Source organism: Zea mays, chromosome 10 (genome assembly GCF_902167145.1).
Source record: "Zea mays cultivar B73 chromosome 10, Zm-B73-REFERENCE-NAM-5.0, whole genome shotgun sequence".
Classification (NCBI taxonomy): domain Eukaryota; kingdom Viridiplantae; phylum Streptophyta; class Magnoliopsida; order Poales; family Poaceae; genus Zea; species Zea mays.
The window spans coordinates 114,455,005-114,471,363 of record NC_050105.1 but is presented as its reverse complement, the minus strand read 5'-3'; the positions used below and the strand labels follow the sequence as shown (position 1 = coordinate 114,471,363).

General features: G+C 44.0%; 1 protein-coding gene across 5 annotated transcripts in view; it reads right to left on the bottom strand.

Moving 5' to 3' along the window:
- LOC100384247 (uncharacterized) overlaps positions 1–16,359 on the bottom strand; it is a 65,068-nt gene that overhangs the window by 37,969 nt on the left and 10,740 nt on the right. For 4 of the 5 annotated variants that reach the window (XM_020545194.1, XM_020545197.3, NM_001176813.2 and 1 more), the window contains 3 exons: positions 15,052–15,121; positions 13,562–13,636; positions 10,610–10,808 (listed from right to left, as the gene is read on the bottom strand). In XM_020545194.1, coding sequence (XP_020400783.1) covers positions 10,610–10,808; positions 13,562–13,636; positions 15,052–15,121 — 344 coding nt within the window. The remainder of the gene's footprint in view (positions 1–10,609; positions 10,809–13,561; positions 13,637–15,051; positions 15,122–16,359) is intronic. The other variant, XM_020545195.3, reaches the window with a different exon arrangement.

Here is a 16,359-nt window from a genome sequence, read left to right as displayed (position 1 = left end):
AGGATATCACTACCAAACCGTTTTTATGGTGCTTATCCAAATCTTAACAAATGAGCTTAAAGTTGGATAAGGAACATAAGAACTTTGCCAAACTAGCAATTTACACTTGTGTGAAAAGCTAGCTTGGAAAAAGAACAAAAACGACAAATCTTTGTAGAGTTGTCATCAATTACCAAAAAGGGGGAGATTGTGAGACCCTGTTTGGTTTTGGTAATTGATTGACAACTTATATGGACTAATAAGTGTTTATGTTGAGATACACAGGTGATTAGTCCACAGGTACACTAGTGTGAGTTATTTTAGCCATGGTGGTGATGTGGCTTGATGATATTGAGATGCTCAACTAGTGTGATAAAGGATCTCATTGCATATGAAGACATGACATGGTGTCATGTGGCTATATGGAGAAGATCAAGAGATATGGCTTGGCTTCGATGGACCAAGTGGCTAGTGTGAAGGGCAAGTCAAAGGCTCATGTGTGAGGGACCACGTCGCGGTGAAGCAAGAGCAAGGACTTAGCACCGATGGACATGAAGCAATGGTGAAGAGCAAGCTATGTTGAGATTGATGAACCAAGAAGGCCATGTGATAACATGGAGTGGATCATATCATTATAGAATTATCAAGACATATGTTGATCTGGGCTTTTTGATCAAGTGGCTTGATGATGATGGTGGAGGAACTTCATGCTATGGACAAATGGTAAAAGGTATCATGGTTGGCTACACTTATGGATGCCCATTGTTCATCATTTAAGGAGATGGAATTGAATGCTCAAGGCAAAGGTATAACAATAGGTTTTTGTTTTATCGGTCAAAAGGTGCTTAGAGGTTGATAATTGACCATAGTAGGCTAGATAGCCGTACTATCAAGAGGGGTCAATTATCTTACTTGACATGTCTTTAGTGCCTCATTGCTCATATAGTTGGTGCATTTGCATGAGGGCTAACAACGTTTTGGTTCGTGAAAGAAACTTATTCAAAAGCGATTTCTTGAATGTGGGCTGAATTGAGGTACCGCAGACCGTCCGGGCCAGCATGGCGGACCGTCTGCAGGTCTAACTTGAGATGATGGGCAAGTTTTTGTACTGCGGACCGTCTGGTCCCAGGTGGCAGACCGTCCGTAGTTGAAGGACTGGTGTTTGGACAGAACTCGAGTAGTTCTGTTTTGGTTTTATTTTTTGAACTGCGGACCGTCCGGGGCCTGAGTGCGGACCGTCCACAGTACAAATATTTTGTATTGCGGACCGTCCAGGGTCCAGGTGCGGACCGTCCACAGTACAAATATTTTGTATTGCGGACCGTCCGGGGTCCAGGTGCGGACCGTTCGCAGTACAAATTTCAGCAAATGTGCAGAGTCAGCAAAACTTCGTTTTGGCTCAGTTTTATGTATCGCGGACCGTCCGACCTTGAGAGGCAGACCGTCCGCAAGTCATTTTTGAATGCTCTGACATTTTTATAACCGTTTATAGTCGTTGGGATTCTTGTGCGGACAGTCCGGGCTTGTATTGCAGACCGTCCGCATGTGCGCAGAAAAGGGGCAATTGACCCATAACGGCTAGTTTTGGAGAGGGGGCTATATATCCTTGTGTTGCCCGGGTTGAAAGCTAGTAGGAGGCCATTTGGAACACTTGTGAGCATATTGGAGCCTTTCCTCTCCCTCTCTCTCACTCATATTGGTTGGGATTGCATTCTAGTGAGATTGAGAGCCATCTAGTGCATTGCATCAAGTTGTTGATCTTTGAGGCACTAGGGAGATCATCAAGTGAGGTCGTTGGCTTGTTACTCTTGGAGGTTGCCGCTTCCTAGACGGCTTGGTGGTGGTTCCCCGTGAGCTCTTCAAAGGAGATTGTGAAGAGGCCACGGTGGTGATTGTGAGAGGCGTTGTGCTTGCCTCGCCGGAGCGGTGAAAAGCAACTCTAGTGGAATCGAGGTTTGAGGGTTCATTGACCAATCTAGCTCAAGAGATCAAGTGGAGACTTGATAGAGGAGCGGTTGGGAGCTTTGAATCTACCTCAACGTGGACTAGGGGTGACCGGCAAGTCATCGACACCACGGGAAAAAATCATTGTGCCACGTGTCATCATCTTCCCGTTGGTTTGCAACTTTCCTCACTAGCTTGTATTTACTTGTTCATATACTTATGCTAGTGAGTATTTGTTGCTCGTGTATGCTCTTGTATATCTAGTCATACCTATAATAAAATAGTTGCTCACTTGTTGTTAGCTTGTGTAGCTAATCTGTTTTACTTAGCTTGTGTAGCTAAGTAGTTGTTTCTCTCTAGTAGTGCTTATGCTTTGTGCTCTTTGCTTACTAGTATGTTTAGGAGCTATCGTTGTGCTTAAAATTACATTTGCATAATTTGTATGTCGTTGCTAACTAGATATGTATGGGAGAGCTCTTTCACTATCTTGGCATCTTAGTTGTTTCAATTAGAATCTTTTGTCAGGTGTTTGTAATAGTTAGAGGAGTGTAGTCTTGGCTAAACCAAAATAGTTTTAATTCTGTATTTATTTGTGTTAGCCATTGTAATTAGTTTTAGAAAGGACTATTCACCCCCCCCCCCTCTAGTCCGCCATCTCGACCCTACAATACTTCGGTTGAGTCTGATTTTCATTGTAAGGGTTGTCACCTTGGAAAACAAATACAACTTCCATATTTTACTAGTGATTCTCATTCTGTTAAACCCTTTGATTTGGTTCACTCTGATGTTTGGGGTCTTGCACCTTTTGTGTCAAAAGGTGGATATAGATACTATGTCATTTTTATTGATGATCATTCTCGCTACACTTGGATTTATTTCATGAAACGCCGCTCTGAGCTGATTTCTATTTATAAATCCTTTGCTCGCATGATTCACACTCAATTTTCTACTCATATTAAAACCTTTCGTTCTGATTCTGGTGGTGAATATTTATCTGATAATTTCCGCCAGTTTTTGACTTCAGAGGGTACTCTTGCTCAGCTTTCTTGCCCTAGTGCTCATGCACAGAACGGTGTGGCTGAACGCAAACACCGTCACATTATAGAAACTAGTCGCACTTTGTTGATATCTTCTTTTGTCCTTTCACATTTTTGGGGTGAAGCAGTTTCTACTGCGGTTTATCTCATCAATAGACAATCGTCATCCAAACTCTCTGGCAAAACATCTGGTGAAGTTCTTTTTGGAACTCCTCCACGATATGACCACCTTCGAGTTTTTGGATGTACGTGTTATGTTTTGTTATCTCCTCGTGAACGAACTAAATTGACTGCTCAATCTGTTGAGTGTGTTTTTCTTGGATACAGCCCTGAACATAAAGGTTATCGGTGTTATGATCCATCTTCTCGTCGCATGCGTATTTCCCGAGATGTGAGCTTTAATGAAAACTGACCCTTCTTTTACAACTCTTCCACTCATTCTTCTTTTTATTCCACAGAGTCTACCTCCTTCATGAGCCTTCCTCCCATTTCTGAAACTTCAGCAGTACCACCACCATCTACTGTTTCTACCCCAGATGTTCTTATTCCCATCACACCACCTTCCACTTCCACACCACCTCAGTCTTACTCTTCCAAACCACCTTCTTACTCTTCCAAACCACCTGTCACTCAGACTTACATTCGTCGTCCTCGCTCTACTCCCACGGCTAGTCCTGATGATGATCCTGTTGCTGATACTTGTACTAACAATGATGACTCTCATGTTGTTTTTACTCAGGGGTATCATCTTCATGACAGTGGCACTATTGCAGCTCCAGAACGTTATGGGTTTCCCCGTGCTGGTGCAGTCATTGTTGAATCATCATCTTATAAAGAGGCTTCTAGTATACCTGAGTGGCAGCTTGCTATGACTGATAAATTGAATGCCCTTCATCGCACATGTACATGGGATGTTGTTCTGTTACCTGCTGGTGCTGTACCCAATGATTTCAAGTCGTCCGACTAATCGCGATTAATCGCGATTAGTCGGGCTGGTCGGTATTTAGTGCACGATTTGGTGGACGACTCGACTAGACAACCTAGTCGTCCTGGTCGTCCGACTAATCGTTGACTAGGGCGACTAGTCGTCCGACTTGTGTGACCTGGTCGTCCTGGCTAGGGTTCAATTATTGGGCCTTTTTTAGCCCATCAGGTTCAGGTAAGTCACAAATCACAATGAAGCAATATGTTACTTTGTTTATCCTAGTTGTTTGTTCTAATTTATATAATGTATACAGGTATATTTATATATATACCTATATAAGTATAGCTACTAGTCTAGGACGACCAGGGACCGACTAGGACCGACTAGGGGTCGACTAGTCGCCCTAGTCGTCGCCTAATCGCGACTAGTCGCCTGGTCAGTCCCAGGGTTCGACCAGGCGACTAGGCGACTTAAAATCATTGGTTGTACCTATCACGTGCAAATGGGTCTTCAAGGTTAAACCAAATCTGATGGGTCTATTGAGCGATATAAAGCTCGTCTTGTGGCCAGAGGTTTTCAATAGACTCGGGGTATTGACTATGATGAGACTTTTGCACCTGTGGCCCATCTGACTACTGTCCGAGCTTTACTTGCTGTTGTAGCCTCATCTTCTTGGACTATCTCTCAGATGGATGTCAAAAATGCTTTTCTTCATGGTGATCTACATGAGGAAGTCTATATGCACCCACCTCCTGGGATAGAGGTTCCCTCAGGGCATGTATGTCGTCTCCGTCGAGCCTTGTATGGTCTCAAACAAGCTCCTCGTGCTTGGTTTGAGAGATTTGTTTCTGTCATCAAGGCTTGTGGTTTCTATTCTAGTGATCATGATCCTGCATTGTTCATTCATGTTTCTTCACGAGGATGCACGTTGCTATTATTATATGTTGATGACATGTTGATTACAGGCGATGATCCAGACCATATTGCTCATGTGAAGGCGTATCTGAGTAAGGAATTTCAAATGTCTGACTTGGGGGCACTCAGTTATTTCTTGGGCATTGAGGTTTTGCAGACTCAAAATGGTATTTATCTTTCTCAGGCCAAATACATACAAGACCTTCTTGATCGTTCTGGTCTTAGTGATACTCGCGTTGTTGCCACGCCTATGGATCTTCACTTATCTCTTCGTCCGGCTGATGGGACACCTTTGGAGGATCCATCTCGATATAGACATCTTGTTGGCAGCTTAGTTTATCTTACTGTCACCAGGCCAGATATTGCTCATGTGGTTCACATCTTGAATCAGTTTGTCTCTGCTCCTACATCAGTTCATTATGGGCACTTACTTTGTGTGCTTAGATATTTACGGGGGACAAAAAACACAATGTTTATTTTATGACTCAACTTCCCCACTTCAGCTTCATGCTTACTCTGATGCTACCTGGGCCAGTGATCCTACAGATCGTCGCTCCATTACTGGTTACTGTATTCTTCTTGGATCATCCCCTGTTGCTTGGAAATCCAAGAAGCAAGCTGCTGTATCTAGATCTAGTTGTTATGGTCGGGCAGACATACAAGAGAAGGGATAAGGATGGCGAGTCCTAGGCCGCCTGAAGGGATAAGTCTGCTATAGGGGAGTTTGTTAAGATAGAGATTCAAGCTGTTTAGATCAGCCTATTTGTTAGGAGATTTCAGTTGGTTCAAGCTGTTTAGATCAGCCTATTTGTTAGGAGATTTCAGTTGGCTATAGGCCTATATAAGTAGGACTTTTGTAATCTGCCAGATAGGCAAGAAGTAATAAAGATATTATTGCTCCCTGCCCCTTGTTCACCTACCAGCCTCTCCTCTCGGGCAGCCACGGCGCCTGGACCATCTTCCAGGCGACGAGCCACCACGCCCCGCCCTCCAGTTTCCCACCAGTACAACCTGCGCAGTACCGGCCGTACCAACCTGGTATCGGAGATGCCGGGCTCAGAAGTGTCACCAGCAGCCACCGTCGGGGACACAGAAGCCGGAGATCTTCCACCGGCGGCTGTCCAGACCAGCGAGATGGCGGATTTGAAGCGGATGATGATGGATTTCCATCGTCAGATGGTGCAACAGATGTCATCCCTAACAGCTCGGATGGCTGCAATGGAAGGGGCCTCATCTTCAACGCCGTCGGTTCCCAACCCTCCAGGTTTTCCGTACGGGATGCCAGGATTCGGCGGCATCCCGCCAAGAACCACCTCGCCGCCAACCACCGCCCTTGCAGCCCCGGCCACATCCTCCGTCCCCATCCACCAGATCAACTTTCCGCCATCACCTTCACCGCTGCCCACCTTCTCCACACCCCCTCGCACTTCCACGATCGACTACCATGCGCCGCCGCCGCCCCATATTCCAAGATTCCACAATCTGGAACTGTCCCTCTTCGACGGCAAAGAGGATCCGCTCGGATGGCTCAATCGATGCGAACAATACTTTCGCGGTCAGCGCACGGTTGAAGAAGATAAGGTCTGGTTAGCCTCCTACCACCTAACGGGCGCAGCACAGCAATGGTACCATCTGTTGGAGCGCGAGGAGCCTTCCCTGTCCTGGCCACGTTTCAAGAATTTGTGCCACCAGCGGTTTGGTCCTCCCCTCCGACAGAATGCCCTCGGCGAGTTGGCCCGGCTATCTTTTCGGACGACGGTGGAAGACTACCAAGATCGCTTCATGGCGCTGCTCTGCCATGTGGCTCCCCTAGCACCAGAACAGCAGGTGCAGCTGTTTACTGCGGGACTCCCTGACCTGATTCGCATCGATGTGGAGCTGCTCAATCCGCCAGACCTCAATACGGCACTCGCAACAGCACGGGCATACGAGCGCCGATCACAGAGCTTGCCATGGGGTCACATGCCAGCAGGACAGAGGCAGCCACGGTCCACACCTCGCCCTGCAGCTACGGGAACATCAGTTTCAGAGCAGTTAACCAGCTCAAAACCCCCCCCAAACGGATGGTCAATCAGAAGTCGTCAATCGCACAATTGCTATGTACTTGCGATGCATCACAGGAGATCGACCTCGTTCCTGGCTGGACTGGCTTCCATGGGCGGAATATTGCTATAATACATCCTTCCACTCAGCGCTGCAGACTACACCATTCAAATTGGTATACGGACGTGAGCCTCCGGCACTGGTACCATACCAACAGGGCACGGCGCAATCCCAAACCGTGGAAGACCTGCTACAAGACCGAGACAATTTCCTGGCAGAGGTGCGGGACCGCCTTCTTCAAGCACAGCAGCATGCCAAGCGTTGGTATGACAACCATCACCGGGAAGTGACTTTTGAGGTAGGAGACTGGGTCTGGCTTCGACTCCTACATAGGCCAATGCGCTCCCTGGTTGACAAAGCACACAGCAAGCTGGCACCAAAGTATGCAGGTCCTTTCCAAGTTTTGGAACGAGTCGGGTTAGTAGCCTACAAACTTCAGCTCCCAGCCGGCGCTCGTTTACATGATGTTTTTCATGTGGGACTCTTAAAGGCATTTCACGGCACTCCGCCAACAGAGATTCCACAATTGCCCCCAACAGCACAGGGTCGCTTATTGCCAGTACCAGACAAGGTCCTACAGGCCAGTCTTCGGCGAGGCATTTGGCATGTTCTCGTCCAGTGGGGAGGCATGACTACCGAGCAGGCTACATGGGAACCACTGCAGAAGTTCAAGGACCAGTACCCAGATCATCAGCTCGAGGACGAGCTGTTCTTGAAGGCGGGGAGAGATGTTATGGTCGGGCAGACATACAAGAGAAGGGATAAGGATGGCGAGTCCTAGGCCGCCTGAAGGGATAAGTCTGCTATAGGGGAGTTTGTTAAGATAGAGATTCAAGCTGTTTAGATCAGCCTATTTGTTAGGAGATTTCAGTTGGTTCAAGTTGTTTAGATCAGCCTATTTGTTAGGAGATTTCAATTGGCTATAGGCCTATATAAGTAGGACTTTTGTAATCTGCCAGATAGGCAAGAAGTAATAAAGATATTATTGCTCCCTGCCCCTTGTTCACCTACCAGCCTCTCCTCTCGGGCAGCCACGGGGCCTGGACCATCTTCCAGGCGACGAGCCACCACGCCCCGCCCTCCAGTTTCCCACCAGTACAACCTGCGCAGTACCAGTCGTACCACTAGTACTGAAGCAGAACTTCGAGCTCTGCCTACTACTAGTGCTGAGATTATCTGGATTCGTTGGCTCTTGGCTGATCTAGGCGTTTCTTGTGACTCGCCTACGCTTCTTCACTGTGACAACACTAGAGCTATACAAATTTATCATGATCCAGTGAAGCGTGAACTCACAAAACACATTGGTGTTGATGTGTCATTCACTAGATCTCATTGTCATCAGAAGACCATTGATCTTCAATATGTGCCCTCAGAATTACAGCTTGCAAATTTCTTCACAAAAGCACAAACTAGGGCACAACATCAGTTTCATCTAATCAAACTCAATGCTTCAAATCCTCCACTTCCGCCTTGAGTTTGACAGGGGGTGTTAAGGCCCATAAAGCCCATATATTCTTGTCTGCCTATATATATGCTACAGTACCTGAGGGGGTGATTGTCTCGCCTAATCAAGGTTAGTAACATAGATAAGCAACAAGGATAGGATTAGTTGATATTTGATAAGATTAGGAAGCAAGCATCTTTATCCCCTTGATTAGATAAGCAGCAAGGATAGGATTAGTTGATTAGATAAGTCAGAGGTTTAGATAAGGTTGTTAGATCTGGCTGGCCTATTTAAAGGGCCAGCCGGCACATCATTTGGATTAAGCAAGAACTAGAAGGGAAAAAACGGTTGCTCGGCCGTGGGCAGAGGCCCCCGGTCGGCGCCCTATGAACAGTAACCGCGAGACTGTTCACGAATGAACAGTACCACACCGCCTTCACCAGCAGCTCCAACCATCGAATTCCCTCTCCAATCCCTCACCGATCTAGCAACCATAATATTTGTATCGGCTAGCTTGGGTTTTCGATCCGATCACATGGCTTTTGCTGCCAATTTCGCGGCATCGTCCGGGCAACCGGCGTCCCCATCTCAATGGACTGCGCCGCATGTCACCTTCGTCACACCGTCCTAGCAACCGGCGTCCCCATCTCCATGGGTTGCGCCGCATGCCACCTTCGTCACGCCGTCCTGGCAACCGGCGTCCCAATCGCCATGGGCTGCGTCGCATGCCACCTTCGGCACGTCATCCTGGCAACCGCGACTACTGTTCACACATGAACAGTACCGTGCCACCTCCACCAGCATCTCCAACCATCGAATTCCCTCACCGATCTAGCAACCATAACACCGACAGACTCTTCCCCAAGCCAGAAGGCAAAGACTTCCAACCTCCATCCAAAATGCATAGGTTTCATACAGGGCACTACCAAAAAATCAAACTTCTTATTTCTTAATTTCAGCTGAAATAGATGCATGACAAATGCACACATAGTTATTTATCAATAGTGATAATTCTTACAGTTACAGCAAACAAATCAGCAGCTCACAACACCAGAGTAATGCAATATGTAGGAAAATTAGAGGCCTTACGATAGTCTCAAGGGGAATTGTTAAGAAAGTGACTATGATATTGTATTTACAATTTACCTGCTATCAGTGGTGCTGTATTTTTCTTTGCCAACAGAAAACAAAAAACACTGCTTTGTGCCAGTTTTAATTGTCAAACTCATTGAACTGCTAAATTTACGTGTTGCCTTCCCTATATGATCATCTTTTGCGCCAGAACATAATTTTTCTTTTCCTCCTCAAAGTGTACTTGTGTTAAACGTTATGGAAGCATGCCGTTCAGAAGCAGAATAGTTTCAGCATGGCATGTTGTCTAAAAGCATGTTGTTGGTCAGATAGTAGTGGTTGGTTTTCCACAAATGTTAAGCTCCCTTTGCACTTAAATGTGTGTGCTTGTTGTTTAGTGTCCTTTAAATTTTGTTTCATACAATTCTTGTAATTCCATTGTTGTAAAGTAATGAAATTCAGGATTGAAAAAAATGTTATGAAGATAGAATGTAGGGTTGCTGTTGCTATTAGAAGTGTTGGTTTGGAGATCGATCTTTGGGTTTTGGCTGGTGCAAAGAAGGTGTCCTTGCTTACTGCCCCCATCCCAGGTCTCCCTGCTAGCTAGATAGCTGTAGTGTTGTTTTGTAGCAGTATTTTTTGTCATGGATGGGTTCATTTATGCTTGTTACTGGCTGCCGTAGCGGGGGCCCTTATCTGTATCTTGGGGTCCTATTGGACCTTTTTCTCCTTCTTAATATATATTCAATATATATTCGCGCGGTTCTCTTGCGCTTTCGAGAAAAATAGAATGTAGGGTTAGCAACATTTTGTGTTTCCAACTATTGACAAAAACACAAATAACATTGCACTTAATTAATATCAGCCAGACAGCCACAGATGTGCATATGGAAATATAAGCATGTGCGCACATACAAATATGAAGAAACATGATGCAGTTAATCAAAGTATACACAAGCAAGCATTCAGGACTATCTGATCTCCATTTCCCCCTCTAACAAGCCATAAACAGATTTACCATGGGGTAAACCCAGCCAAGTAATGCATAGACTTGAATTAACATAAAAACAAAGAGGGAAAGGTTAATTCTATCAAGATAAAGAAAGAATGGAAGATAATGATGCAGCCCAAGAAGTTGGCAAATTCCTGTACTATCAGAGTTCAGAGATTCTTTATGGGTAGAGTTATTACCTGCTGGTTCAAAGCGAATGTGACCAGGCCGAACCACAACTGGGACAATCTCATCCGATGTATCAGATTCTTCCTCATCTGCTTTGATGCTTGAAAAATGAACATGTGATCCATTTTGATTGCTTGATGGGACAGGCAAGCCATCTTGATTGCTTGATGATGGAAAATCAGGAGCTATTAGTGAATCTTCATGCACATTCTGCAGTATACATACATGAATATATTGATCAGCACAAGTGCACAACAGTTAGGGCTGAAAACCGTAATCGGGACCTCGTAATCGTATCGTTTTCGTAAAGATAATATCGTTTCCGAAAATTACCGTTTTCAAAATTTGAATTTCAAAATATCTATCAACAACGTATTGTAGTCACCAACAAGTAGGAGTGTGTTTGGTTGGATGTACATGAAGGGATGGAAGGGGGCGGCCACAGTTTCTATAGTGTTTGGATGAGAGTCACGTAGGGGCGAGATAAACCACGGAGTAGTTTTTGGTGACGGCGTGATCCCAAAAAATCGAGGGAACGGTGTCGCCCCCGCCTCGTCCCACTTTGACCTCAAACCAAACACATCCTAGATTAATTATGAAACCGGGTAAATTTCCGACCGACCAGAAATCGTTTCCGTATAGACAATATCATTTTCGACTGTTTCCGATCGTTTTCACCCCCTAACAGTAATATAGCATTCGGTCCGTCTTTTTTGCATTTTGGCCCTTTTCACGAAAGTCTTTAACAAATACGTCTTTTTTGTTTTATTTCAGGAAATGAACCCTCACCTCGGCGCCATCATCATTGATGCAGAGGTAACATGTCTCGGCACTAATTATATTGGCGTCGAGAGCTCGTTTCCGCTCGCTGAACCGGCGCCTACGTGGCACGACCTAGGCGCCAATGGTCATGACACCGACCTCGGCACCACGAATCTCAACTCTGAGGTCAGTGTCACAGATCTCGGCGCCGAGCAACGATGGCTTGCGTTGGTACGTGTGTAAACTGTGATGCACGCATGCGCCTGCATGTGCTCACGAGATCCGTATCTTAGCATTTATTAGCCTGCACCTGCATGTGCACGCCTGTGCCTGCATCCCAGCCGTCACACTGCTAATGTCTCTTCATGTCAACAGATGCATTGCCCAGAAGTGTTCTCTTTTTATCATTTTTCCCTTATGTTTTGTTCAGTATTGTATTTTAGTTTGTTTAATTTTCTATGTATTTAATAGCATTTGTTATTCTTTTTTGTTTCCCCTCTTGTTCTTTGTTTTCTCTAAATAATTATTTTAATTATTCGTTTTCTTTGATTCTGTTTTCCTTTTATTTTCTATATTATATGATATACATGTGACCTTAACGTAGTATGCATATGATGTACTCTTCTATTTTCACAAATATTATAATACAAATTGTTCTCACGAACTGAGAATATATTTCTTTTGGAGGTAAAACAGGGTTTCCTAAATCTAGAACATTGCATCTACTCATCAAAATAAATTGTTCTATCTTCACAAGATAAATATTCGTTAACAAATTGTATCTAAATATATCTATATGGGCATGAGCTACGTATGTATTAGCTCGGTCGTACTTCTTCATTCGTTCTCTCGACGGCGCCAAGATCTTTGACGCCGACCTCGGCGCCGAGCTCAGCGCCAATAATCACGGCGGCGACCCCTGCCACGTAAGCGCCAGATCAGCGCACGGGACCGAGACCTCGGCGCCACAGATATTGGTGTCGAGCCATGTAACCTTGGCGCCAATGATCACAGCGCCGAGGTAAGGGTCCATTTCCTAAATTCAAACCAAAAAGGGTATATTTGTAAAAATCTTTTGCAAAAGGGCTAAATTGCAAAAAAAAGGGACATTCGGTCGGCTATTGGAATGGTGTCCCAAGTGCAAACCATGAAAGTCAATGCATCCAACAACCGGAATACAATAGAGAATAATGTTTTGCCATAAACAGCAGTAATTTTTTCCACCAAGATTTTCACATAAACCAAGATTCTAAACCTCAACCCCTGCATGTCCACATGTGCAACTCCTACAACTTCACCAATCATCAGACACCCCACCATAGTGTCTCCTTCGCTAAGGGAATAAGGTATGTAGGGGCCTAGGGGGACACCAGCAAAGAGAAAACTCCATCCAGATGGGGAACATCCCTGTACCTCAAAATCTAGAGGACGCGTGTGTCCACTCCCGATGCTCTTTGAGTCCATCTGTGTGGGCAATTGGGCATCCTCTAGACATGTGAACAGGGAGCAGGTGGGCAATGCAGTGGCGCAGTAGGGAGGTGGCGCCTAGGCAGGGGCAGCGAACAGCACAGATACAGGTCAATGCTGAGGAGGGCCGTCGTCACTATGGGCAGGTGGGTGGGAGGTGCACCACCAGGTGGAAGCAGCTAGGGCAGGCTGAGACGCCCATAGCAGATGGAGGCGGGCTGGTGTGTACGAACAAAGGAAGGGAGGAAGAAGTAAAAGGTGGCTGATATCTGCGGCCCACATTGACGGCAACCAACGAATCCAAAACGGTCCATCCATCCTCGCACTCTCCATCCCTCAACCAAGCACAGATGGGATCATCCTAACCCAGAAAACTAGGACAGAACCAGTCACGTCACATCCCACCTTGTCCACCAAAAACTGTCTAATATCTTTTGACAGAATGCTTTGAGTTCTGAACTTGTGTTATGGTACAAAACACTTAGGTCGTGGGCCTAGGAACACCCAAGCACACTTAAGCTCTAGGCAGAAGGTCACCGCTTGATTAGCACCTAGCGCTTTTTGGAACCTTGTCCCAACGAAATTGTGTACCATTGGTATTATTAAAGTGAACTTACTTCGGTGTGGGTTGTGTGTGTTTTGAGTGTAGTGCATTTCAGTATTTATTGACAAAATGAATCAGTATTCCTTGACAAAAGGACAAAACTCTCCTGCGCCGTTCGAGGAAAAAATACCTTATCTGTTTGTAATTTTCCTCTCTGTCTCATCAGCCTTTTAATTTTCTTGCGACGAGCACTTCTACTCTCCAACTGACAAGGAAAAAATACAAAGCAAAGAGAGATGCATATGTTAACAAAATTAAAATATTTTGGCACAACTGTGAACAGAGGTAAGCCCAGAATCAAATCTTAGTGAAGCTGGACACATGGGGTTCAGCATGCAGGAATGAACAAGATAGGACTATGAGAAGAAAAAACTTAGCCTTACAAATACAATAAACATAACTACAAAAGATAACCAAATTCTTAGCCTTACCAATACAATAAACAAAACCACAAAGGATAACCTGAATCAAGTATATGTGAAAGGGTTCTGGAACAACAGAAGTGCATAGTGCATAGATAGGTAACATCTTAAGTGTTAAAAGACATGGGCTAAGAGCAGATTCAAGAATTATTGCAGTAACACATGACTACTAACTTAGTTTTGTCTGGCATCGCGTTTTATATTAGCTTAATTAGAAACACATTTATGGCAGTCTTTTTGGAGGTATTGGATAGTTAGCAATAGCAGACTACGACTACCTCATAGATTACATGCACACAGTTCCACTACATTTTTTAAAGTAATATTAATATAACTGTGTTTCACTAAACTAATTGTAAAACAAAGACGGACTTGATGTTTCTCCGACAATTTTCAAGAACATCTGTTGTACTTCATTTTGTACTTCTGCTAAGTGAAAACCTCTTTTAATGAACTAATCCCAGCAGACCAACAAACAGTTGGGCGTAGCCAGTGCCGTAGGCTTCCCGCACTGTGCGGGGTCTGGGGAAGGGTATCTTTAAGCGTCAAGCCTTACCCGCATAATATGCAGAGGCTGGGGCTCGAACCCGGGACCTTCCGGTTACAGACGGTAGGCTCTACCACTGCACCAGGCCCGCCCTTCAATGTTAGTTTTCACCCTGATTAAGAAAGGGCATACTAGCAACAAACTTTTGATATAAATGAAGGCAACAAATATAAAAGGATTGAAAGCCTAATAAAAAGGCCCAAAACATGTTTTATTATTAGTATAATATAATGTTCATTCCTAATTCCTATTATGCACACATTTGGGACACCATTTATACCAGTATATCAAGCAGACCTGCTTGACAAGCCCAGAAAAGTAGGACTCCGGCAGGAGCTGCCCATTGCTTGCATTTCGTTTTCTAAATAAAACAGCAGAATGAAAAAAATACCGAACTACTCGATACGAGAAAAAAAAGGCACACATGAAAAGATAGCATTGAAAGGTAGACATTAAAGATAGTTGACATGATACAACTGTTGCAATGAGGTAAAATAGATTAGCCATCAGCATCACAATGGATTATATCTCAGGATAATCACCATCCATGAATACAAATTAGTGAGCATAGCGCACAATCAAGAAACTAGATATGATCAAGCAGAATCAAATACTCAACATATCAAGAGACGCATTATGAGTCATGCATACCTTTTTTGTATCACTTTGAGCATTGTAGTCTGCCACATTTGCCTCACATTTCAATTCGGTTTTATTGTTCCTACAAAACATAATATGCAATGCATGCAGTTATATGATAGATCAAACAAGGACCGATACATTATATAAGCCCTTATAGATCTTTGTTGTGGTCAGTACATCCTCATTTTTGTTTATGGACCACGCCATGTACAAACACTCTCCAACTCAATAAAATGACAAAAAAAACTTCACATGCGATTTTATTTGCCACCCCTGTCATATTCACTCACTCCTGACATGACCTTGTGTTACTTTGAAGACTATCCTGCATGTTGTCTTTTTTTCATGAGCATGTCTGGTTCAAGACTGATCTTACAACCACTATACTTAACGAGCACAGCGCAAAACACTTTTGAAGCAAAGAAATCATCACGGCAATCGATGCAAATTTGAGAAATAAACTGGAACCTTTTACACTTTTTTAGAGCGGAAAAAGAAGCCTCTAGTGCGTAGGATTGCTACAGATATAACAGTGGGCCGCTGCCTAAAAAAGTCAAACCTGTCTTAATTTGAACTTGGCAAAGTTCACCCATGAACCAGGGTTCTAAGCAGGGACTTATAAACAGGGTTCTAAGCAGCCATCTATAGATTTTTACGGTCCTTGTGAAGCGGGAAAAACAACAGGAACCCTAAATTTCTAAACTTCTGCATATAGCAGGCAATAGCTTTTCTGAAGCTATACTGGGAAGCCATGAGACCCACAATTTAAAAAGGTTTACTGATTTACAACATTCTAATTTACACAAATTTTACTTATTGTTATGCCAATTTTTTGAACAATACTGTGGTTTATCGAATTGTTCTTAAGATTAACAAGGTTGATGATCAAAATAGAATCAAATACAATGCAAAATCATGATAAAAGTACCAGTGTGTCACTGAGATCAACTATGTGATTTGCAAGATAAAAATATATTATGTTGGCGTGGCTTTCCATTAAAACCGTGTTTATATTAAAACAGTTACAATCAAGGATCTTGTAGATACAAGTATAACCAACAAAGTGTATCGCCACATGTTTCTGGTGCTGGAAACTTGCTACTAATTTGCATTTCAAAAACAGAAATATCAAGTTTTGAACCAGAATTTAGAAGAAAGAAAACATTAAAGGAGAGCCACTGGAACAAAGTAGGAAGTAACCAACCCAACAAACTATTAACCTGAAGATAAGTCAACATATTTTAGTTGCAATCATAAGTCGACATATTCCTGTTGTAACCATTAGCTACTTACATCTAACAAGAAAACACACAAAAT